The sequence below is a fragment of the Populus euphratica genome, unplaced genomic scaffold (assembly GCF_000495115.2).
Source record: "Populus euphratica unplaced genomic scaffold, PopEup_1.0 scaffold25.1, whole genome shotgun sequence".
NCBI classification, from domain to species: Eukaryota; Viridiplantae; Streptophyta; class Magnoliopsida; order Malpighiales; family Salicaceae; genus Populus; species Populus euphratica.
The window spans coordinates 1886204-1911033 of NW_011499851.1; the positions used below are offsets into that span (position 1 = coordinate 1886204).

The 24830-nt window shown below is 35.1% G+C and overlaps 4 protein-coding genes across 9 annotated transcripts; 2 read left to right on the forward strand and 2 right to left on the reverse strand.

Moving 5' to 3' along the window:
- Positions 1-3216: 3216 nt before the first annotated feature.
- On the forward strand, positions 3217-24234 carry LOC105121537 (syntaxin-22-like). 2 transcript variants are annotated; one of them, XR_841562.1, is made up of 8 exons: positions 3217-3678; positions 5051-5144; positions 5359-5498; positions 5654-5728; positions 6324-6481; positions 6575-6675; positions 7128-7332; positions 24224-24234. XR_841562.1 is itself a non-coding variant. In XM_011020217.1 (7 exons), exons 1-7 carry the CDS (start codon positions 3488-3490, stop codon positions 7191-7193), a joined length of 825 nt encoding a protein of 274 aa, XP_011018519.1. In that variant the 5' UTR covers positions 3217-3487; the 3' UTR covers positions 7194-7503. The 2 variants fall into 2 exon arrangements, 1 of the variants encoding a protein (XP_011018519.1); XM_011020217.1 differs by lacking the exon at positions 24224-24234 and having other exon boundaries at positions 7128-7503.
- SAMBA (valine-tRNA ligase) lies at positions 11487-14545 on the forward strand. Of its 3 annotated transcripts, none has more exons than XM_011020215.1 (4): positions 11487-11818; positions 12925-13035; positions 14141-14205; positions 14410-14545. In XM_011020215.1, exons 1-3 carry the CDS (start codon positions 11668-11670, stop codon positions 14200-14202), a joined length of 324 nt encoding a protein of 107 aa, XP_011018517.1. In that variant the 5' UTR covers positions 11487-11667; the 3' UTR covers positions 14203-14205; positions 14410-14545. The 3 variants fall into 3 exon arrangements, with proteins under 3 accessions (XP_011018517.1, XP_011018516.1, XP_011018515.1); XM_011020214.1 differs by having other exon boundaries at positions 11493-11818; positions 14141-14248; positions 14410-14514; XM_011020213.1 differs by lacking the exon at positions 14410-14545 and having other exon boundaries at positions 11494-11818; positions 14141-14314.
- Positions 16693-17349, reverse strand: LOC105121676 (mitogen-activated protein kinase kinase 10). Its single transcript, XM_011020402.1, has one exon. The coding sequence runs from the start codon at positions 17347-17349 to the stop codon at positions 16693-16695; it is 657 nt and encodes a 218-aa protein (XP_011018704.1).
- Positions 19288-24540, reverse strand: HSFA1D (heat shock transcription factor A1D). Of its 3 annotated transcripts, none has more exons than XM_011020211.1 (3): positions 23958-24040; positions 22382-22451; positions 19288-20891 (listed from the first exon to the last, which is right to left on the reverse strand). In XM_011020211.1, the coding sequence occupies exons 2-3, from the start codon at positions 22442-22444 to the stop codon at positions 19644-19646; spliced, it is 1311 nt and encodes a 436-aa protein (XP_011018513.1). In that variant the 5' UTR covers positions 22445-22451; positions 23958-24040; the 3' UTR covers positions 19288-19643. The 3 variants fall into 3 exon arrangements, with proteins under 3 accessions (XP_011018513.1, XP_011018514.1, XP_011018512.1); XM_011020212.1 differs by lacking the exon at positions 23958-24040 and adding an exon at positions 22606-23796; XM_011020210.1 differs by lacking the exon at positions 22382-22451 and having other exon boundaries at positions 23958-24540.
- Positions 24541-24830: the final 290 nt, after the last annotated feature.

Here is a 24830-nt window from a genome sequence, read left to right on the forward strand (position 1 = left end):
CGTCTTTAATTACAAAGATTTTTTAAATGCTTTGGTATAAATACCATGCACGTGTTTATTGTTATTTTCACATTCGCATCTTTTAGGATATAATTAAATTTGTTAACTAAAAAAAAATTAAAAAATAGAGAAGCAAAGTAAAAATAAAAAACATCACAAATGGGTGATGCTTTCCAAGTTGTCACAAAATGTTTACTTTGGTCTTTAAACTTTACAAATTACACATGATTGGTCTCTTAATAGTTTTTCAATTTAATTTTGATATAAAAAAATATTTTTATTATTTTTGTAGTTCTTCGCTTAAGAAAATAGCGAGAGAGGACGCTGGATTATGGTGGTGAAGAAAAAAAAATCAATATTAACACAAAGTTTGTTCATAAAAAATTATCAATCTCAATATCAAAAAATTTCATTTTATTAAAGAAGTTCAAGTTAAGTGTTTTCTTACCTTGAAATTACTTTAAAACTAAATATAAGCTTAGAAAAACCTTTTGTTTCATATTGATTTTTAGTTTCTGTATAGTTGTTTCTTTTTATTTTTAAGGTTATTTATGAGCTTTTCAAGGTTTTTTGGATCTTTTTTAGATGTTTTATGTCAGAATAAATTGATTTTTTTTTTTAATAAAAAAACATAGACCTTGTTTTTATGGCAATCACGATGGCTGAAATCTAGAAAATATCAAGTGACATGTCATTTACCTCAGCAAACAAAATGTTGCTTGGATTTTTTTAATAAAAAAATAAGGTCTCGACTTAGGCCTTTTCTAAATAGGTCAGGCTCAACAGCGTTTGACCTTTTTTTAAAAAAAATTATGCTTTTTAAAAATAAATTTTAATTTGTATTAAATTAATTCCCTTCTCTTAAATTTTTTATTTTTAGTTTTGAATTTTTAAAACAGTAGTTGTTTTTTTAAATTATTTTTTATATATTTGATTTTTTAAGAGATTATTATAATTCATATATTTTTTCATGTTCTATGTAATTGAATTTTATTTTTAAAGATGAAAAATATTAATTCTTTGATAGTATTTATAATAAGTGTGACCTTGCTTGATGTTATTTTTTCTTTGATTTTATTTAATCAATTTCATGTGTCTATCTATTTGTACCATCATTTAATTAAATAAAAAAATAAATGTAATAAAAAAAAAGTTAATGAACATTATTGATGAATGAACAATGTTGCAAGATCAAATATCTTAATTTATACCTGTTTCTTAACTTTTCTAGATATGTATGTAGTTATTGTTAATGGCTTTTCATTCATTTAATGACATAGATGATTCTCAATTTATCTAATTATATGTGTTTATAAACTTTTTGATTTACACTTGATGTTATTTATATAAACAAAACATGTTGCAAATACATGTATGTTCAATTTATCATTGAAAAAAATAATATACAGCCACCAGTAGAGTGATGGTCAAATAGATAGCTAAGTATTGCTATAGAAGGCATGAGTTTTTCATTATGCAATACTTTATTGTTTATCTTTTCATACATTATTGTGGATGAGTTATGCAAAAATTTGTGTTTTTTCAATTTAGTTCTTAATTTTTTTCAGCAATTTAATTTCAATCAAAGATTAATTGATCTTGATTTCTCATGAAAAGATGATATTAAAAGAAAATGGATCGAAATAAAAAAGGCACTGAACATGAGTAACATGCTATAAGTCTTATAAAAGATATACTTTGGTCCTTGAAATTTAAAAATCACGCAAATTATACAATTTTAGTATCTTAATATTTTTCAAATTTAATTTTAGTACCAAAGTTTATTTTTGTTATTTTTTAGTCCGTAGTTAAGAAAGGAGAAAGAGAGAGATCGTTGGATTTTAGTGATAGAGAAAGAAAAATGTTGTTAATATCAATTTAGATCACCATAACAAACAATATTTGTGTCAGATGGTTTAATTTGACGACGGAGTTTGTATTATGTGTTTTTACCTTTCAAATTCATGAAAAAATAGATATGAGCCTTGATTGATTTTTGAATTCAGATTGATTTTGGTTTTTTTGGTGATTTTTTTGAAGTCATGGATAAGTTTATCACGATTTCTACAATATTTTATAGATATTTTGAGTAAAAAAATAGGTTGAAAAAAAGTTTTTTAAGTTTTATTTGTAAGAATCGCTAATAACCTTTTCATTTATTTTTTTATATGCATAGTTATTTATTTACTTGAATTTAGATATTTTGAACTATAAAAATACATTGAAAAACCTGTAAATATAATATTTTTATAAAAAATATAATTATTTGATCAGTAACGGAATTCGAGTCACCTAACTAGTTAATGTAACATTAATGGACAGCTATGACAAGAAATCATGTATTTTTTTTTGTTGATTTCTTTCAAGTAAAAAGTATTGTTGTTTATGTTTCTGATAAGAAATTTTTTGTAAACATTGATGGAATATCATTTCTATCCTCATTTGTTTGTCAGCCTAACTTCGTTGCCATTAGAATATACACTAGATTGGTGATTGCAATACGGTGAAATCGTATTTTTTTAATAAATTATTTAAATATTATAAATATGTTTTAAAAATAAATAAATTCAAGAGCTTATGTTATTGTATAGATCAATTGAATAAATTATCTTTATTTAAATTATATATATAATTAAATAAATTCAAAATCTCATGTTTATATATATACAGAAGCAACCACAACAAACAGAGATCAGGCCTTGTTCACAACCAAAATACTACGATAATAATCCTCCATGAAGTTGTAGCCACTAGCCAATAGCAATTCTCCACCCCACAACGCCACTTTAATTCACAAGGTCAGGCATTGATCCTTTCTCTAATTAAAAACTCCAATTAAAATTAACAAAACATTAAGTATGTATTTAATAATGTGTTACATGATATTTTTATAAAAATATTTTTAATTGAAAACAGGTAAAAATATTTTTTTAAAAGTTTTTAGTATTAGTATCTTAAAATCATAAAAAAACAAAAAACTATTAATTAAATATTTTACAAATAAAAAATAATTTTAAAAACATAAACCCCGTTACGAAACGGAGGAGCAAGCAATTGCAACCATATGTCCACATCGCCACCATCCCCACGCGTAGCTATTGTTTTCCTCTTACCAAACACTCTGTTCTCACGTGTCTTTCCTTTCCTTCTGGGGTCCACAATTCCACATCAACGTGCCTGCACCGAATATTCAAATCCCGAAACCCCAAAAAACAAACAGCTACTAACGTCCCACACATCATCATTCCATTTCCTCTCCCTTCTGAGTTCTTTCTCTCTAAGATCATCCAAACAATTCTCTCTCAATTCACGCCGTGCTATAAGCTTCTCATCTTTCCATTAACCTTAACAGATTCTTGTTCCTGTACCCAAACAACCAGCTTCTCTTCCCTTTCTCGAAAATTAAAAAATCCCCTCTTTTTATCTTTCGAGAAAGGGTTGGTCAGGGATTTTCGATCAAATTGAATCGAATTATATAATAATAATAATGAGCTTTCAAGATCTGGAGGCAGGGCGACCCTTGGCATCTTCAAGGAGAGAACTGATCAACGGGAAACAAGATGCCACGCAAGCGGTTGCTTCTGGAATCTTCCAGATCAACACCGCCGTTTCCACTTTTCAGCGTCTTGTTAATACCCTTGGGACTCCTAAAGACACGCCTGATCTCCGGGAGAAGCTGTAAGTTTATTTTTTATTTTCTTGCCGTTTTGAGTTTCTTTGTTTGTCGTTTTGACTAAATATCCAGAATTATGGTTGTTTTTTCTTCATTATTGAGAATTGAATTATTAAGATCGTGGAAATGTGTAATTTTGCTGTCTGGGTAGTACTCTTGAAGTGGTTTTATTGCGTTTTTGGAGTTCAAATGAAGAAATTATAGGTCTGGTAGCCTTTTTCCTGGAGCTAGAAAATTGTTGGTGTACTTACGAGAATAAATAGAATCAGAAAACTATTGAGATTCTAATGATATATTAGAAGACGATTTTTGCACTGAAAGGTAGTTACCTTGTTCGTTTTCTAACAATTTTACTGGCATTCTAATTGCTATGTAATGTGGAAGGTATCATATAGGAATTGCTTATCATAAATTGCTACCTTACCCGGTGAAGAACATTCTGCTTGATTGTTGTTATCTCTAGCATTATTCAAAAAGTTTTGAGAAACGATGCCAAACACAATCATGGTTGTTGCGTTTGCCCAATCTAGGCCACGCATGAGAGATGCATGTGTGTGAATGTGCTGGGCTAATTGCATGTATCTCACATGAATGGCCCAGATGGCTCTGTTGCAACGTCCTTGGCTGTGCTTAGTTGCTAGCAATACTAAAAAATCTCTATAATGGTACTTATGTGTAACCTTTTTTGGTTTTCAAGAATCCATCTACAACCAATAAATAATTGCTGCTAAAAATGTTCGGGACTATCCACCAACGTACACTCATGCTGAATAAAGTGGTCCTTCCATCTTGACTCATACTGGCTGGCTAGCCTAGTTTTGCTCATTAATCATGATGCTGAAGCCTAATAGAAGTTTCAGCTCTTAAATATGTCAGTATTTGGCCTTCTTTGTGCCCCAAGGAGAGATGAAGCAAAATTTCTAGTAACAAGAAAATAGTTAAGAGTTTAGAAAGAACATAGGGTATGCCTGAACTCTGTTAGTAATTAATGTATTTGCAGCCATGTTTGAGACTACTCTCATGACTCTTTGGAAAAGAGTGTTCAACATTATATCGTAAGAACTTTTCTCATAAATTTTAGTTAGGACATAATTGTATCAATCTCTTTTGGGCTGTTTTTGAAAATTTGCGGTGGTAGTGTTTGTTCTCTCTTGCTCAGAACATTAAAGTGCATGCCAGACTTCCATAATAATATATTGTTCAAAGAAAATGGCAGAATTCAGAATGTGTTGTAATATGAAATCCTCACCGGCAGCATCTTGTCAATGCCCAGCTGTTAGTCTCTCCCCTTCTGTATTTTATTGAATTCTATCAACCAAATACCTGTGTAATGAACCTCCACTTGGAGTTGTTGTACTGATTTTTCTTGCACAACAGGCATAAAACAAGGCTACATATTGGGCAATTGGTGAAGGATACTTCAGCCAGACTTAAACAAGCTAGCGAAACAGATCATTATGCTGGAGTCAGTGTATGTTTGCTTCTTGTTCTTTACTATATATATTAATGAGTAATTTTCCAGAGATCCCTCAGATTCAGAAAATCCTCAAGATCCCATTGAACCTTTGCAATTCCATCCCCTTAATTGCTCACCTTTCTCATCTGTTCGGAAATGCTTTTCAACCTTAATGTACTAGACAGTTAACATTTAGATTTTCCCTTCTTTTTTCTTGATGTAATTGCAGCAAAGCAAAAAGATTGCTGATGCTAAATTAGCAAAAGATTTTCAAGCAGTTTTGAAAGAATTTCAGAAGGCTCAGCGGCTTGCGGCTGAGAGGGAAACGGCATATACTCCTTTTGTTCCCCAAGCAGTCCTTCCTTCCAGGTGATTATTTTAGGAGACCTTAATAGTTGTTATGTGAGATTTTAGATTCCTGTTTTTTCTTTGCTATAATGAACCTTTTGTTTTGATAAAATGAAATAGATTTGCAATGTTTGTATATTCTTCTAACATTTTATGTTTGTTCGTGCTCTGTGCAGCTACACAGCCAGTGAAATAGATGTAAGTTTAGATAAAAGTCCAGAACAACGTGCTCTCCTTGTGGAGTCAAGAAGGTGAGATCCTCTCACGAACACAGGCTACTAATAACCTTTTCATTTTTTTGTCCTTACTTTTAGAGAATTTATCAAGCCATGTATCTTTTCTATCACCATTCCTTGTTCATGGTGTTGAAAATGCTGGGTATTTTTTAAACAAGTTTATATTTTAGAACCAGCAAACATTTGTAGGTTTTTCAAAAACTGTCAGGTCACCTTTAGCTGCATACACTTTTTATTTTTATCATTGATTCTAAAATCTGTCGGACCGAAGGGATATTGTGCATGGAGAGGTTTTCTAGGACAGAAATGTGTATAGAAGTCTTGTCATCTGGAAGTTTGCAATAGGATTGATTAATGGTGGCCTCCATGCTTCATCTTCGAGATGAGAAATTAGTTTGTAACTTCACAGCCCTATCATGTACTCTCCAGAAAAACTGTATACAAGAGTTGCCTCTGATTACAATTCAGAGGTAGCCCAGGACAGACTATTAAAAGTAGGATCATCCCTTTCTTTTTATTGAATAATCCTGTTGCTTAACTTGCTTTGTACTTGGCTTTTAATTGACTTGAAAGAAAAGAATTCTGAGCTTTGAATTGAATTTTGATGCAGACAGGAGGTCCTACTACTGGACAATGAGATTGTCTTCAATGAGGCTATTATTGAGGAGAGAGAACAGGGAATACAAGAAATTCAGCAGCAAATTGGTGAGGTGAATGAGATTTTTAAAGATCTTGCTGTCCTTGTCCATGAACAAGGAACTATGATTGGTAAGTTATATATTGTCTGTGAACAAAGAACTTGCTTCATATATTTTGACTCATTATCATTATTAAACTTTCCTTTTTCTGGGTATGCTGCAGATGATATTGGCTCCCATATTGAAAATTCCCAGGCTGCAACAGCACAGGGAAAATCCCAACTTGTGAAAGCTGCAAAGACTCAAAGATCAAATTCTTCTCTGGTAATTTATGGCACCTCATTTATTTATTCCCATTTTGATTGTTATCATCAATACTATTGCTGGTGGTGGTGGTGGTGCTGTTTATTTTTGTGACCGAAGTAAATTACAGAGTGCTGACATGCCTTGTGTGGATCCCTGTTTGTTTGTTTTTTATTTTTTATTTTTGTACTGACCTTTTCTCTTTATGTTTCTTGTTTAATTGATTGGACACTCCTAATCCAGAAGGGGTTTGCTATCTAAATGCCATCTGCATTTTCAAGTTGATAAATGCATTTTCTTTTTCATAATTTAAGAATATGAGCTGTTTCTTTTATGCAAAATATTCCATCAAATTTTGATGAAGGAAATGGTATATTGCCATTGCTTCAAGTTGGAGATTTTCATTCTAGATGTGGATTCCCCTCAATTTAACGTAATTATATTCACAATTAACCCCTGCGTCTTGAATGCAGGCCTGCTTGCTCTTGGTGATATTCGGGATTGTGATTCTCATTGTGATCGTAGTACTTGCTGCATAATCCAAAAATTTTCTTGATACAATCCTTGGAACTATTTCAAGAGCTGCTTGGCAACAATATAGTATTCTCTATGCTAATTCCTTTATGTTCTTTCACAAGACATGGCGACTGACTGGAGTGTCCCCCTGCTAGTCAGATGGTATGATGTCTGCACGTGATCATTTTAGGCAATTCTGTCTGGGTGGAGTGTCTGTTTGTTTCTATGTTCTGCTGCCTTGGGTTTACAAGGGTGTGTGACAGTTTGTGTAATTGTTTCAAGTTTTATAGAAATTTTAATAAACTAAACATTTATTCTTTTTTTTTTTAATCACTCCCGTATTATCTTCCCGTAATTCTTCACTTGCATCTTCACTAGCTTGCTTATTTTGACAATAGGGTTATCATTTTAACACGGTTTGACCACAGTTTTGGGAAAATAGAATAGTTGATGCTTCAAAATTGGTGTTTCATTCAAATTAATTAAGATGTATAGAAGTTCTTTAAATTTTTTATAAAAATTTAATGGCTAAGAGATGAGATTAAAGATTCAAGGTGTTGAAAATGAAATATCGTGTGTTTTTCTTTCTTTCTTTTTTCATTGCTTTTTCCTGCTATATTATTTTTTTGTTTATTGACCATTAAATCCTGAATTTTACTTTTTGGTCATTAAATTTTCATAAAATATTGGGTTAATTTTTATTCAAGTTAATTAATTTACATAAAACCTGCAATTTAGTTTTAATTAAACAACAATAAATAGCGGTTGGTTGGAGACTGTATTATTTTTCAAATACTTTCCAATCTAAATCTTTCCCCTAAAACTTTTTCCAAGCTCTATCATTTTTTTTATTTTAAAAAAACCTGCTCTTGGAGATGTTCATTGGTCCATAAATTGTCTGAGGTCAAAATTGTTTAACGCGTGTGGTTATCGGATTTTCTGCAGTCACCGTCATCTTATTAATATTTTTTTTAACTGACGGTGTTTGCTAGAAATTTTGGTTTTATAGAAAATGTTATCAGAATTTATGCGATGTCAACTCATTGGATCTATTGTCATGGAAGAGGTCTTTGAAATGAACTGGCATGGAAGAGGTCCGAGTTTGATGATGACATGGTGCGTTATGGAAACGTCAAGTGGCCTCAGAAAGTTTAAGAAGAAGTGATTCTTGGCGATAATTCTCGCATATCATTTGTTGTCCTCTCATTGGACAAAGGAGTCCTCTCGAGGCTTGTCTATTCTATTTCAGCTGGAAGGGTTGCGCTTGTCAACTTCAGAAAAAAATGACAAAAAAATAATGGAGAGGAAAGCTAGTTAAGCAACCTTGAGCGATGCGTACAAATGAGCCAAGCCAAAACCATCGGGCCAGGCTAGAAGGTAGAGATTGACAATGATATTACCTCCTTTTGATGACGGGGGAACTTGTATAATAAGAAAGACCTGCCTTAGGGAGCAAGATAAGGCACCGGTTGCTAGTTGTTCCTGGGGCTCTTCCCTGACCTTTCAGGGTGAAGGCCTGTGTCCGCGAGAAAACGATGGAAAAAGACAGAAACATTGGTGAGCTTCATCTGGAACGAGTTTGCATTGGTTTTACAGCAGGCGCTAAAAGTCCTGCCGATTGAAAACCTGGATGTCTCTTAGCTGCTGGTATCAACTAACAATGCATGACCGAATTAATCCTATTCCTGTGCTGGGGTGTTTTTTTGCAGTTATTTGAGGCATCTTTAAGTGCCATTACTTCGAATGTTGAAGTAAATTTTGAAAAAGCAGATAAAAAATTTGCAGAAATAAAAATGGATGATGTGCTGAGCTACAACAGAATCGCATGCAGAATGAAAAAGCAGATAAAAATTTTGCAGAAATAAAAATGGATGATGGTGCCGAGCTACAACAGAATCGCATGCGGATGCCATAACACCAAGAGAAAGGAAAATTGCTCCACAAATCTTTCCAGAAAATGCTAGCACACCATGAGAAAGGAAAATTACTCCACAAATCTTTCCAGAAAATGCTAGCATGGCAAGAATTTAGAACAAAACTATGATTATTTCAAATTGTTGCACAGTTTACTATCAGAGTAAAAGATGGATGCGAGGACAATTAAAAGAGTAGATGTAGAGGCCGCAAGAAAAGTGACAGCGGATACAATTCCAGTATGCGCCCTTATTCCAGAAGGTATTCTCCACACAAAATCCGCGGTTCTGAGTCCCACCATGTCATTGGTAGGCATAAGTAAGCAGCTCCCATTCTCCCCATTTCCTTCCATGCTGCAGCTCAGGAATAAATCCAGGGGCTCCAAGAGACAGAGACATCAGGCAGTTTCCAAACAGATTTATGATTGCTCATTTTGATATTGTTGCTTTGATGACACAGCAATGCTCTACTCTCTTCAACATTTCACTATTTCCTTTCACTTACTGGATACCGAGCATGCAATGAAATACTGTATCAATCAGTTTTTCGACGAAATATTTGTAGTCTGAGATGAGATTGTTTTGTTTTCCTGTCTCAAGCCTCTTCTAAGCCACAGCAAAGCCCATAAACAACTGAAGATGGTTACCTTCTCGTTTCGAATAAACTAGTTTGGTTGCTCTGAGTACCGTGACTAATTTTAAATTGGAAAAACTTTCCCATTCTTGTATTTCTTTTTTATTTTTTAAAAGCATCTTGGGAAACATTAGAACAATAAATCCAGGGAAATAATTTGAAGATTTACAATAAAAAGATTGAGAAAATATATATTTTATTTTCATTCAATATTAACAAAAAAATTGTTTTAAAAGTTTTGCCTATCAAGTTAATACATAATTATTTATAAAAAAACTGATGATATCATCATAAAAAGACATGATTTTTTTTTTACTAGTAGTATGTATTTTGAATGAAAATCAGAAAAAAAGGTTTATTAAAAATTTTATTCATCTCAAATAAGTAGTAAAAATATAATTTTTTTAATATAAACATCATTACCTTATTAATACATCCTTTTATTTTATTTTATTTTTAATGAAGTCATGTTTCTTTTTCTTTTTACTTGTAGAATTTTTAAATTCCCTGACCAGTGCTAGTGTAGATTAAAAAAAAAACACCATCATTGTATCAAAAGCTAGTTTTAATAAAAGAATATTAAAGTAACATCTTAATATTTTGTTTTGATTGTAGGAAAAAAAACTCAATTAATATGATAAAATAATGTTAAAAATATATTAAACATAACATAAACAGAAAAATTACTTTCATTCAATATTCATGAAATTTTTTTATCTGTTTTTCATATGAAATATACAATAATCAAGAAAAATTTAACATTTTAATAAGAACCCATAAAAATTATTTTTAAACTATGCTAAAATTAAATAATAGTTTAGATATCATGTTAAATACTTTATTTATAAAGCATATGAGTTAAAGATGTAAAGAGAATTGAAGAAGTCAAGTGTCTGAACCTAAAATACTTTGACAACACGCCAAATCTTTTATATATATATATATATATATAAGGACATAAATTTTTAAAAGAAAATAAACAGACGAGTTATCTATTTATTAATTCAATTTGTTGGGCTGTATTTGTTTTGGACTAAAAAATCCATTTTTTTTTATCTAAAAATATATAATAAAAACCCTAAGAATGATAATAAAATTTTTTTATTGTCTAACACACATGCTTTAATTCAATTTATAAGCTCAATATACCGTTAAGTTAGTAAAAAAATACAAAATTTTTTATTGTCTAACACACATGCTTTAATGAAAGTTTAAAACACTTTAATAATACTCCTTTGTAAAGAGAACCAATAACACTAGAATATCTCTTTCTATGGTTAAAATATGGCCACTAAAATTTCTACCTTCTTTTATACTTCTTTTTGGCACCTCTTCATCTTCTTTTGAAATTCAGGGACTAAAATATAAAATAAATAAAGTTTGGTATTGAAATAGAAAACACGAAGAAAAGGGACAAAAAGGGAACAATTAAAACTTTAGGGCTCAACTATAATTCTCCACACCAAAGTCAAAAGAGGGCTACATTTATTTGGCTGGATTAATGTTAGTTCTTGTTGTTTTAATTTTCCAAAATTGATAAAATGAAATCCTATTTTGCAAATTTGCAGTCTAATGTTGTTGCATTTTAGGGACCAAAACAAACGTGAATACAATGTTGAGTGTGAATTGAAAGAAATCAATTGTGTTATGATCCCAGAAATATAATGTGAGAGGATGAAACCGAAACAAAATTTATTAAACCGAAATTGATGAATTTGACGTGTAAAAAAAAGAAAAGGCCTGTGTCTACCACCACATCGCAGTGAACACGACAAAAGGCCTGATCTGATTGCTTTTCTGAATAAAATAATGTACAATGTATAATGAATAAAGTGTAATCAAGTTCACTACGTCTACTACTGTCTTCACGCCTCTCCTCCCTCCGCTTCTAAATCTTTCCCGCTCAGTAAAGTGTCCATCTTTTAGCACAGAAAACACAGAGAAAAGAGAATGAACAGTACATCACCAACAAATTCATCAGTATCAACAACAGCAATTATTGGAGGTGGAGGAGGAAGTAATAGCAATGCTGCTTTGGATGATTTTCATTTCCCTTCTGATTTAATTTCCATCCAAGACCGCAAAGATGAGGCGATGCTTGGTTTGTTTTGTTCTCCCTCTTCAATTTCAATCTTGAAATATGAAATTTGTCCATCTGGGGCGTTATATTATTGCATGATCCACGCGAATTTCGAATTTTTTGGTCGTGGGCTTAGGCATTTTTGCAGGGAAGATTTTTTTTGTCCATCTGGGCTATTTAAAAGCTGAATAATTTGTTTGGGTTCTGGTTTATTCTTATGGAAATTCATTGCTTTGTTATCGCGGCATTAATATTTCTGTATTCCCTGTGTTGGGTTGTGGACATGTTGCTATTTTTGTGATTATTTGATTCTAGCAATCAGAATCAGTCTTATATGGGTCCTCATCTGCATAATTCATGGATTTTCTATTTCTTTTCTCTAGGGTTTAATATACATGGTACCGAGATTTTGGGCTTATTCATGAACTCGTTGTCGTGTTACTAAGAAAATAAGGGGAATGAAATCTATGCGGGGCAAAGAATTCTCATGTTTATGCTGCTCATCATGAAATGTTGGCTCTTATATATGTATTTACTTTTTAAGGAACAAATCGAACTCATTGACAGAATAAGTTTACGCTCGCATCTTGATTTTTGATCTTTTAAAAATAGGACTAAGCCAAGCGATTCCATTAGTATTGGTCTAGTGGAGGATATCATTTATTTTACCGTCAAAAGACAAAGTTTGTATCTTTAATTTGAGTTCTTTCATCCAGCTCAATCGATCCATTTTAATTAGCCTGTCTATTAATTTTCCTCGTTTCTAGAGATACTTTTGTTGTTAGTCGCCCTCTCAAGTTTTATCTTACTTGGATATATGAAATTCAAGGGCTTACCCTTTCGCCTTTGTTCTTGCTTCACCCATTTTGGTTATAAAACAAGACAAGAAAGAAATGTATTTCGGAACTTTAATGTTTTCCTCTGTTCTGTCTCTAAAAGTGACCTTTGAAAGTAAACAGGAAGGCTCTGTTCTGTCTCTAGAAGTGACCTCTGAAAGAAAACAGGAAGGCCCCAAATCCAATTAGTGAAACACCAACAATTTTAATCACTATAAGTATCATCTCAGCTGATAGCAACTGAATGGAGTGTTTATTGCTCATAGAAGTCCTTTTGTTCTTCTGTTGCAGCACTAAAAACTGATCTGATGGCTGCACTTAACAAGGAGGTTAAATCCTTGGATGAAGATAACTGGAAGTTTGAAGGGCCTCGTTCTCGTATTAACCTTATATCAAGACCAGGTTAGTCTTTCAACCCACCAGTTACCTTTACTTTCATACTCTTTCTCCAACTTGTGCTGGGTAAATTTGAGCCATAGATAACACTGGCCTTTAGTGATTTATTTGCCAGCTGTGTCTTTATCTTAGAACAGCATCACTTCACTGGAATATTACAAGTGCCAGTGATATCAGCTGCTTCATTGTGGTGGATCTCTGGTCACATGCCACTGCCATCTTTCTAGGGTTCATCTAAAACATGCTTGAAAGATTTGCAGATAACTTTATTAGCTGGTATAATGGTAGCAATGGGTTCTGTGTTGGATTTTCACATCCCATTATCATAAAAACTCATGATGCGTAAAATGCATTTTAATGCCTTTATCTCCCAATTAAACTTTAGATAGAAAAGGAAAATAATGGTCATGAGGGAGAAAGAGTTTGTCAAAAAGCTCCAAATGTAGCTCCTATGATTTGTAGACAAACGCAAATATTATACTTTATCTCTGTGACTGGTTGGCCAATAGGGCATCTTCTTGCTTCTGGACAACAATTCACAGATAAATTGTTTGTGGTTGTATCTGTAAACTTTTTGTAAGATTGAATAATTAAATCACACTAGCCGATTCCCCAATTTATTTATCAAAACAAATGGGGATCATCTATACACGATGGATGCTAGATAAAAAACCAGCCTTTGTTGTTATTACCACTTATATTCTCCTGCCTATCCCTTATATCGTTGCCTGCCAAGTGCTTTGACATTTGTCCAAGAGCATAAAAGAAATATTGAACCTACTTCTGGAGCTGTAATTCATTTCTTAAACATGTTAGAAAATTATGGAACAGATATTGAGGAGTATCTGATCTGCATCAGTATCTTTCCATTTAACTATCCTTGTTACCTCGCGTTTTGTTTTCTTATTATTTTCCGTGGGATCCTATTGAATCATGTAGATGAAAGTAAACCATGAGTCTTAGGCCTGGTACAGGCCTTTGAATCCCGCTTTGTTTGTGAACAGCAGGTTGAACTCCCTGAGATTTCTACATTGAAACCTTCTTAATTTCAGTCTTTGTTCATTGTTATTTAAGGATTTGCTATTTGTCTTTTTTATGGATCCTAATGCAGGTGGATTTCTAAGCAAGAAGTTGGAAATAACAAAGAAAAAGAACTTGGCCTTGCCGAAATGATGTAATTCTTCAGACAGCCTGCATCTTTTGCATCAATTGACTGTTGGTATATCTCTATTAATTTGATGGCAAATATCTGTTATTTTATTCTAGACTTGGCGATTCATGTGTTGTTGGCCTGTGTTCTGAAATGCTTCCAAATAAATCTGTTGCCCAGACTACAAATAAGTTACATCACTAACAAGCCAATGCACTAAATTGGAACAGGATTTGAGAAGAGAAACAATTATAAGTTGATCAAATTCCAAGACGAAAAGAACCAATGCCATGACAGTCCTGTCGGCCTGCTAGGGATTTCTTTGCTCTGTCCAAAGTGACGGGGCCATACACCTGATTTAGCTCAGAGCACATCAACAGTTTTGTTCCCCTTTGACTGTAAATTTTAGGCCTATCGCTCTTTTCTTTGCTCTGTCCAAAGTAACGGGGCCATACACCTGATTTAGCCCAGAGCACATCAACAGTTTTGTTCCCTTTTGACTGTAAATTTTAGGCCTATCGCTCTGAAGTTGTTTTTCTTGGTTGAACCAATCTTGCAACCAACTCTATGATGCTTCTAAAACACAAACCTTGGAGTTGAGGTCGAAAAGGGTTTTCAGAAGACGAATATGTACCATAACATGCTCCAAATAAACAATTCAAGAAACATAATCTAACAAACTCGAAGGCAATAACACAAATTTCCACTGCCTCAGCCGTCGGGAGCAAAAAAGAGTTGGCCAAACAGATTTTGTTACACGAAGTTTCAAATCTTGCAGCTCGTGATTTTGAACAGGGATTGAAATTGAGTCAGCAAATACTTGAAAATCAAAGATAAACAAATAATTTTTTGGAAGTATATAGTAGTGTGTGGGGTCTTGATGGTAGAAAAACACAGTGATCTTTAGTTGGGTATTATGTGAGTGGAAGTGATCAAATGATCACTAGTCATTGTAAACCTTTTATGCTTTACATCATTAAAAATAAAATCCAAGGATTCTGGACCGTCTCCATTAACAGTAGGGTTGATGCAGCCAATCTCCATTTTTTTATTAACACAAATAAATGTCTTCTTTTATAGAAGAAAACAAACGAATGAATCTTCTCCGTAAGTAGCAGTGAGCTCGTTTTAATCATGTTTCTTGCTTTCATGCATATATGCATAGCTCGCAATTTGGTCGCTATTTCGATATCAATTACTATTATTATTATTATTATTATTATTATTTTATTTACATGGGGTGTTTGGGCCAGCTTGCGTTCACCACAACTAATCCTCATAGCCCACTGAATACCCTGCAAACCCAGTAGGCATGTAAGGCACCGCGAGGGTGACAGACATGCACGCCAGAGCTTGAACTCAAGTGCAGTGAAAGGAGACAAACCCCTTCCACCGCTAAGCCAAGCTATTATTTTGAGAAGGTGGTTGGTGGTGTATGAAAATGTCTCTTTGAAAATGTAGCAGAAGCTTCGGGTTTTTGTTTTGAAATGCTTCATCATTTTAAAACAATTTAAAAATACAAAAGGCTCGTTTTAATCATGTTTCTTGTTTTCATGCATATATGCATAGCTCGCTTGTCGCTATTTCTACCTCAATTATTACTATTATTATTATTATTATTTTTATTTACGTGGGGTGTCTTGGCCAGTTTGCGCGCACCACGACTAATCTTCACGGCCCACTGAATACCCTGCAAATTCAGTATGCATGTAAGGCACAGCGGGGATGACAGGCGTGTACGCTAGGGCTCGAACCCAGGTGCAGTGGAAGGAGACAAACCCCTTTCATCGCTAAGCTAAGCACTGGAATGCAAATGTCTCTTTGAAAATGTAGCAAGGCTTGGGTTTTTGTTTTGAAATGCATTATCATTTTAAAACAATTTAAAAATACAAAAACAAATGAAATAAATAAAAAATCAAAAATATAATTGGATCACAATATTAAACAAGATCAAAATCTCCCAAAAATAGCTAAAATATACCTTTCTTACCGTGCAGGCGGAGAGCTAGCTGGTCAAAACAAAGCAAGATTGAAGATCCCCCACCAAGCCAAGACCCAATTTGGTGGTCTCATCTCATGAATTGAAAGCACCGATGGAGCTCTTCAAGAATCATTAGGAGTCATTTAGAGTCTCTTAAACCCTTCCAATTCCAAATGATAACTCTTAATTAGCATCGCAGATAAATTATGTAATCACTCGTGTGATTAAATTTGGTGGCATTTTAGACACAAGCACTACTCCTTTCTTCTTTTTCTCAGGCACACAAATTACTACTAGCCTGTAAAATTTTTTATTTTAAGGAATTACTCTATTCACTATAACAGCATTGGACCCTAATCTAAATAATTACATGGATATTTTGGACATTTAACCTAATTAATCCCTGAAAAAAGAATCTTTGGGGAGCATGGGATGACCCGAGAATTTTCTGATTCTTGCAAAAAGAGCAGAGAAAATCTGAACAGATAAACTAGTAGAATCCGAGAGATAATGCTTCACAGAAGATATATAGCTAGTCTGTTACTAGCCTCAGCTTTATTATTAATTTTGTGAAAGAAAAATCCTTTGGAAAACCTTTTATCAATAAATCTGAAACTCCATATTTAGAACTCAGCTCTTGTGCAAAACCAGCATCATCTTCATGGCACGCACGCATTTCCTCCTGGTTCACATCATCACTGCCACTGGCTCGAAGGGTTTCCATTTTTTTTTCAAAACAAAGCAGAACATCATGCAGTGATCCTCTTTCCATGTGCTCCATTGCAAAGTACAAGTCATCCTCACTATCAAAAACAGCATGGCACTGGACAACGTAAGGTGAATCCACGCGTCTAAGGATCTCTGCCTCCCTTCCTGCTTGTTGTCGAATTATGGTGGAGTTTCGGTCGAAACGGAGGGTTTTCAATGCAAATATGGAGGAGCTGCGTTTGTGCCGTACTTTATAGACCGTGCCACTATTGCCATGGCCAAGAACCGCCAGTTTTTCCAGGTCTGAGAGCTTCTCTATGTTTGGAGAATCTGGACTAATGGTCAATGAAAATGACGGCAAATGGATCTGATGCCGGAAGTCAGCTGCAGGTATGGTTGGTGGTAGGGATAGCCTTAGTGGTTGTTGGTGCCTTCTCTCTCTCACGAAAGTCATTTTCACACCTCTTGCTTCTTCTCTCATCTCTGTGCCCAGACACTAAGCAACATTGTGGATAGGTACGGCAAAACCTTAGCCTAGCCGTTATATACACATGCGACTAGAGAGCTTTTGGGGGCACACACGTGCATGCTTGGCTACAGGGGGGTAACAAGTGGCTGTAGCAATCGCAACATCCACGGACAGGTGAGGTTTTTTCTGGTGACGTCCCCGCTAATCTCTGGCGAGGTTCTTGCGTCGAGTTTCTTTCTACACTGCCATCTGTTCTTTTTTAACTGTCAATTTTTACACTGAAGTCACCCATTTTCGTGGTTATCGTGAAACATTTGACTATATATATATATATATAAACTCTCATCATCCATGGTTTACGTACGTACGGGGTTGCAATTACTTCCAAAGATTTGGAAAGAAAGCAAGAAAGCAAGCAAGCAAGGCAAGGTGCAGCCCAGGTGTCATGGAAATGTATAAATTTTCTACCATAAAAATAAATATATATAAAAAGAACAGATTTTATTCCATTGAATATTAAATAAATGCTGTTCTGATTTAAAACGAGAACAACAACTCCTAAAATAAGGGATTGTACGGTCACGGCAGGATGCCACATGATCAGTCATTGGGATCCTAGGAGTTCGAAGTGAAGGTAAGGCCATGCAGAGTCCGATTATCCTTAAATACAGTAGAAGAAACACGTGTTTTGGTTGGGTTCGTTGTGCCTATGCTATGTTAAGCTCTATATATTTTTGCCACGGGCATATTTTTATTTTTTTAATATGGATTTTTGTACTTGTATGTGTCAATTAATTTTATAAGTTTTAACAACTATATAAATCTTCACTAATCCTTAAAAAATTAAATTTATAATTATTAAAAAGCAAATTCAAAACCTTACTTGTTGAACTAATTTTAGATTAAGGTATCTTTATTCTTGGCCATAATACTTACAAGCATAGTACACTTCAGGTCTAAGATCTTTCCACATAACAAACAACCAAATATTTCTTGAGGTCAGGTAGGGTTCAATGCATATCACCACGCTATGCACTATAGATCAACAAATGTCGGTGATGAATTTAGTTCTTGATAAGTATATACTCGAACTGGAATAGGATACCGAGTACTATTGATCAATTAGACCAACCAAACCGCCAACAATTTACTTTATCATGCAACGTACCAAACCAAAGAACAGATCCCACTTTTACCAGGCAATGGGAAAAGAGCAGCGCCATTGAGTAATAATACCACCACATGAACAGAAGGTGACCCATCACGTTTTCCAAGGCAATCCAAACCTCCAGTACACGAAAATTATCCAGATTGGCTTCGAGTTGGTTTATATAGGCCCCCCCCCTTGCCTTCCTCCTCCCTAAATAGGCCACAAAATCACTAGAACCAAATTACGAGCAATCTGTTCATTAATACAAGAACAATTAAATTGATATTCTGCTCAACAATTAACCTTTCATCCTAAACCAAAAGCAGCCTATGCAAATGTATACTTGGACCATGTTACAGAAGACAATTATCTCATCTTCCCCATTGCTATAAAAGATAACTTCAGTTCCGAACAAGTGAGGCCTGGTCAACCTTCTCAATTGCGCGGATTTACCATACTCTCACCAATAATCACCTTACCTGCCTTTCAGAGAGTCGAAACAACCCACAATCTGTTTTTACACTAAAATCCCATCCAAGAGTGTACCGAATTGAATTATTGCTTCTGAGTTCTGACACCAGTCATGCCATCCCTCCTACTTTTCAGATGTTGCCGAAGATAAAGCAAAACAATTCCGACCAGTACACCCTCATCAAGACTTCTATAAAGTGCCCCAGACCACTAACTCTAAGTAACCTTAAGGTAGCACTGATTAATGCATGCGTTTTTCCATAAAGGTAAAGTAGCAAGAAGTCCACAAGAACGAAAGGAAGAAAAAGAAAAAAAACCGCGGAAGTGAATTGCTTTGCAACAAAGGCTACGCATTCACGAATAGGATTAATTGACAGGTACAAAAGATGGAAAACCAAAACTATGGACTTAAAAGATAGCATAATGTTTTTTGAGGTCTAGAGCCTCTCACAAGATGTAGAGGGGAAACGTTCAAATTAAAAAAAATTGAAAAAAAAGAAAAGAAGAGAACTTTAGGTCTCCACATGTGCAAAAAATAAAAACTATTGCTGGAACAGGAACCAAAAGCATCGATTTGTTGTTCCAATGGCCTAAGGAGTAGGCCCATCTGATTATCAAGGTTAAAAGTTTATCTAGGCGGTTTAACTATTACGGTTTGAAAGAAAGGTACATTTGATGTGCGAGATTAAAGCTGCTTGCGATCTGATGAGAGAAGTCCCATTTGTTCTGTCAGCTGATCCATATGCTGAGCTTTGTCCCACTCGTTTATAATTTGATGTACATCATTTCCATTGGCTTTACCTTCCATAGAACTTGATTCAATATCCTCAGGCACTGGACTCTGCGCAAGAAGGTCATCCCAGAAGCTAGAATTATCAAGCAAAGCATCGATATCAGGATCAGGGGAGATGTTGTCAATATCTATGGGTATTGTATCATTAATTCCAAGTGAAGCTGGATCTAGGAACACATCGCTGCTTGTCTCTGGTTCCATGTAATCTTCACCAGGAATATCAGCAATAATTTCTGGCACCATTTCTGGCTTTTGAGAAACCTGGGGCATGATTATATCTGCCTGTGGAATAGGTATGGAGGGTGCTCCTTGTCCTCCAACCAGTATACTTTCTGGAAACTGAGAAGCTGTAGCCTTTTCTGAGCTAGCAATTTGCGGGGAAGATTGTATTTCAGATATGGCAGCCATGGGGCCATGCCCAGAAATCCCAGAAGCTGCTGGGACCTCTTGAAGAGTCACTCCTGACATGCGGCTTGAAGAGCTTCCGTTGTCTTTTGCACTAGATGATGGTGAACCATTGCCAATCAGGAAGCCATCAAGATTGTTGTCATAAGATTCCAACCTAGAAGGAGCATCCATTTTCATGACCTGCCTGAGCATTGCTTTGGCTGCCTCGTTCATCTGAGGCTGATACTTCACAATCTGTCCATCAGGAGCACTAGAACCCTCATTCTCAGAAACACCCTCCTGCTTGAGCCTTCGTTTTTTGTTGGCTTCTGTTATGCGCCTGTTGCTTTCATTTTGCTGCTGTACAAACTGAGCCAGGAAGCCTGGGCTCTGCATAGCCTTTGCCAGGAATGACATCATCTGTTGCTGACGCTGCTCCATCCCTTGAAGTCGCTGAACCATGGCTTGCAACTGGCTATCTGTGGACTGTTGCTGCTGCCTCAACCTAACAAGTTCTTGCATAAGAACATTCTTGTCCCTCTTAAGCCTCTCTACCTCTTCCTCAAGCCCAAATTTTCCAACCTCAACACACGCGCCAACAGTTGAGTTCTGTCCACGAGTTTGTTGCGGCTGTTGATTAGCATGTCCATGGGCAGGTTTTCGCCGACTGATAGTCCTAAGCAGGTGCTTCTGACCCCTCAAAAATCCTTCATTGGCGAATTCCCAACGGTCTGGATCCACCTTTCGAAAACCCTGTTTGAAAATAGAGACAACAGTGTACAGAAAGATTAAGTCCAAAACAAGCAAAACAAAAACATGCAAATCACATCAGCACTGCCCTGTCTGGTAATATCTTGTGGAGAACAAAAATAGCTTAGGCTTGGTGTTACAAACAGTAAACATTACTAGAGGATAACAGGCAAGGATTAGTTCTCCTTTAGCTAAACTCAATAAGCAGTTTTGGAACCCTTCTTGTAGCATAAGAGGAGCACTCCTATTAGCTTTTTGCACATAGTGCAAGGAATCTAACTTCAAGGAAAGCAGTATTAGATTTGGCTGCTTACTATAGGTAAATGAGCATGGAAGTTTTCCTTGACTTCCTAGTATGTTGATCACTTCTTGGCTTGCCAAGGGTAGAAAAGCAAAAAATTGCTAGTGCCAGAGGTTTGAGAGAGATGAAGTGGCAACAAGAGGTGGGATGAAAATATTTCAAAAAGAGGGTTGCTTCCAATAGATCATGCGCAAAATCTCCTTGCAATGTTTCCTGGAGTTCAACAAGGAAATCACAGTGTACAGTCATAGACAACAAGCGAGCAGTACCAGGCTGGCTTGGTAAAGTCAAAGTACCTTATTAGTTCATAAAATAATCAAACATCAAACCAACAAGAATTTTTCTCCAATTATTGTAGCTGGTTATTAAATGTGCCCTCAACCTAAGAGCTGAGCTACAAATTCAAACCATTAACAGCATCAGGGCTTCATTTATTAAGAGAGCATCGTTTTCTTAGCTTTCCCATCCATGACTAGACAGACAATAACTGGGAAATGATATTGCACAAGAGAAAAAGTATTCAAACGAGGTTGAGGAACCTCTCCTCTATTGAGAAGCTGATACCAGAGCACCAAGCTAAACAGTAATAATAGCAAAGGACACTAGCCATTACTTATAATTATAAATGAAATCAAACACACTTAACTCAATAGATTGTCACACATGGCTAACAGGCATCATGCCATTTCATGATTACTTGCTCGTGGTAAAAGCATTCCAACTATTGTAGGGAGTACAATGCCCCCCTGTATTCCGAGAAAGGAAACTGCATTTCCCCTTGATTTAAAATAAGTGCGAGAATTGCTTTGACACAATATTGAAATTGAAAGGATATGCTCTTGCTGAGCTTCCACATGCAGCAAGAGATAATACTGACACCTTTTCTAGACAGCTTGGGATATTTTGCCAGAATTTCTTTGACGTAATATCAAAGTTTAAAGGATAAGCTCTTGCTGAGCTTCCACATGCAGCAAGAGATAATACTGACACCTTTTCTAGACAGCTTGGGAAATTTTGCCAGAATTTCCTTGACGTAATATCAAAGTTTAAAGGATAAGCTCTTGCTGAGCTTCCACATGCAGCAAGAGATAATATTGACACTTTGACTAGATAGCTTGGAAAATTTATTCTGACCTCTCTTGGTTTCACTTAGAAATGGAAATAAAATTAAAAGAGAAGAGGCATTAATAACCTTTTTATCCTGTATGGTCAGCATAAGGCACACTTCTATTTTCTTGTTCAGTTTCTGCTCCATTTGGTTGCTGAGAATGTAGGGAGACAACCAATTAAAACTTTAAACTTGAACACATCCATTCTTTGTCTCTTCTCACTTGATTGAAGAATTTTTCATAGTGCACAAAAACATAAAGTACTTGTAATAATTTTTTGGACTTGTAATAAAAATAAAATAAGTACCTGTAATAATTTTTTTTCTCCCTTGGATCTCTTAGCAACCAATAGGAGGATTTATAATATTTTCGTTATTTTCACAAGTGTGTTAGTATAGCCTAGCCCTTTACTTTCACTTGAAGTCATCCACCACTAATCATAACAAATTAATTCCAAATTCCCTACCCAAAGTAGATCATTGAAATAAATTCCTATCCCTCCAAAAAAAAAAAAAATCCAAAAAGCAAGAGACAGAAACCTACATATCTTTCCTTCTTTAATCTCAGCGCTCGTGGTTCTTAGATAGCCCAATTAATTCATTTCCAAACTTTAAAATATATCCTAAAAAACTAAAAGATATACCTAATTACCCCAAAAAAGTATCATAATAAAAAACCAAAACCATAGTCACTGATGACTGATGTCCCCAGTGACAGAACAGAGATCAGTCTTCTTCCTTCTGATGCTCATGCATGCAACTACTTGCCAAGGCTATGCAGTTGCAGAAAATTGTTCAATTCAAGTAGCACAAGAGTTTCAAAGAAGGGAGAGAAGAACAACTTAAAAAATCAAGTGGGTCGCTAGTTAAATGAGATTTTCACCACAATCAAATCACAGCTTTCCCTGTCACCAATTTTCTCACACTGAACAAGAATGATTACATTTTGCAAGTTTGCAAACCCCATTCCAATTATTTCACTTATCTATATAACATCAAAATCTGTTGCAAATAACTTAAACAGGCAAATCAACCACATTCACCAGCGAACACTACAGAGATTCATTCCTCAAAATTCCTACATAAGCTTCAAACTATTTATAAGGAGCATCCCTTCTTCCATCCCTTGACATCTTCAATGATCAAGCATCGAATTCACTATTGTAATGAAAATCTAACCCACAAGCGCTTTTCTGTAGATGAAAATGGTTCCCTAGTTCATAACAAATAAACATGGATCATCACCATTTACATTCAACAGCAATATCGTGTCCTGAAAGGAATATCCCTGAGACTACAACAAGCTGATAGAACATACCACAAACACGCCCCTATCCTTCCCCAACGTTTTTGTAAGAAATGAGTTCAATTCTTGCAAGAATACAAACTCTACTCACACTTAGTAAATTGTGGTCTACACTGAACAGAAACTAAGCCATGACTGCCTTTTACCATCCTAACTAGAAGCAAATCAAACAACTCCACTGACTACCAGATATCAGCAAGCAATCAACTGAAAAGAATAACAGAATCACAAATCAAACTTATTAAAAAATACCTAAAAGAAAATACGTCAACAGATTAGAAAGCAAAATGCAATTGAAATGAAGAAAAATCCAAAAATATATAGAGAGAGAAATAAAGAAAGCGAAATCCATACGTATGTATTAAGTTGCCTAACAAAGCTGGAGAAGTTATTATGCTTAAAATACTTCGGCAAAAGATCGCGAGCGAACTCCGGCGGATTCCAAACCACAAAACTGTTATTCGTCGAACTCCAAGACACCACGGCGTCGGTCTCCGGGTCGTCTACCATGTCGTAAGTCTTACTCAGAAATGGCGGCGGAGAATTTGACTGGGACGCCATCGGCACCGGCGCAGCTTGTGCTCCACCGCCGCTAGTAGAGGTGTCGCCACCGCTTGCAGTGGTGTTTATTCCATCCATCAGAGTAACGTGAACCCTTGCTGACAGGTAAGTTGCAGAATTTCTTAGGGTTTTGGAAGGGCAGACATTGGTGACAACATAAACCCTGGATTGAAGGAGAGGAAAGAGAAGCGGGAGATGAGGAGAGGTAAGGATGAAACAAGTGGTTATTATAGTCCGGTCAAGGAAATGATCTGTGGGATGGGATTTATTAAAGAGTCCACGCGACGGGCGGAAACACTCACGAGCCGGTTGCCCTTTTGCCCCTTTCCTTTTTTTATTGGAGGCGATGACTGATGATTGCAGATGAAATTACTGGTTTACTCCTGCTTTCTTTGTTTTTTTCAACCTTTTTTTTCAAGAAATATGAATTAAATTCTTTTGCCAAGAGAACTTTAAGGTGAGTTTATTGGTGGAAAAATTTAAGATTGTATTTTAAATAATATTTGAATTCAAGGACTTGTTTAATTTTAATAAGAATTCAGGCAGATCTTGTATGCTTTACTTTTTATTTTTTATTTAACAATAATTGTATCTGGGAGTCTCTTTTATTACTCCCACAAAATCAACTAAAATAAATTAAAAACATAGCATATATATATATATTTA

Bases quoted from the DNA above. Each gene is read 5' to 3' on its own strand.
- LOC105121537 (XM_011020217.1), top strand. From the start codon at position 3,488: ATGAGCTTTCAAGATCTGGAGGCAGGGCGACCCTTGGCATCTTCAAGG. The intron at 3,679-5,050 runs GTAAGTTTATTT...CTTGCACAACAG, and splicing joins CCTGATCTCCGGGAGAAGCT to GCATAAAACAAGGCTACATA. The intron at 5,145-5,358 runs GTATGTTTGCTT...ATGTAATTGCAG, and splicing joins ATCATTATGCTGGAGTCAGT to CAAAGCAAAAAGATTGCTGA.
- SAMBA (XM_011020215.1), top strand. From the start codon at position 11,668: ATGAACAGTACATCACCAACAAATTCATCAGTATCAACAACAGCAATT. The intron at 11,819-12,924 runs GTTTGTTTTGTT...CTTCTGTTGCAG, and splicing joins CAAAGATGAGGCGATGCTTG to CACTAAAAACTGATCTGATG. The intron at 13,036-14,140 runs GTTAGTCTTTCA...ATCCTAATGCAG, and splicing joins TAACCTTATATCAAGACCAG to GTGGATTTCTAAGCAAGAAG.
- LOC105121676 (XM_011020402.1), bottom strand. From the start codon at position 17,349: ATGAGAGAAGAAGCAAGAGGTGTGAAAATGACTTTCGTGAGAGAGAGA.
- HSFA1D (XM_011020210.1), bottom strand. From the start codon at position 24,242: ATGGATGGAATAAACACCACTGCAAGCGGTGGCGACACCTCTACTAGC. The intron at 20,892-23,957 runs GTATGGATTTCG...ATTTTCAAACAG, and splicing joins TTAGGCAACTTAATACATAC to GGTTTTCGAAAGGTGGATCC.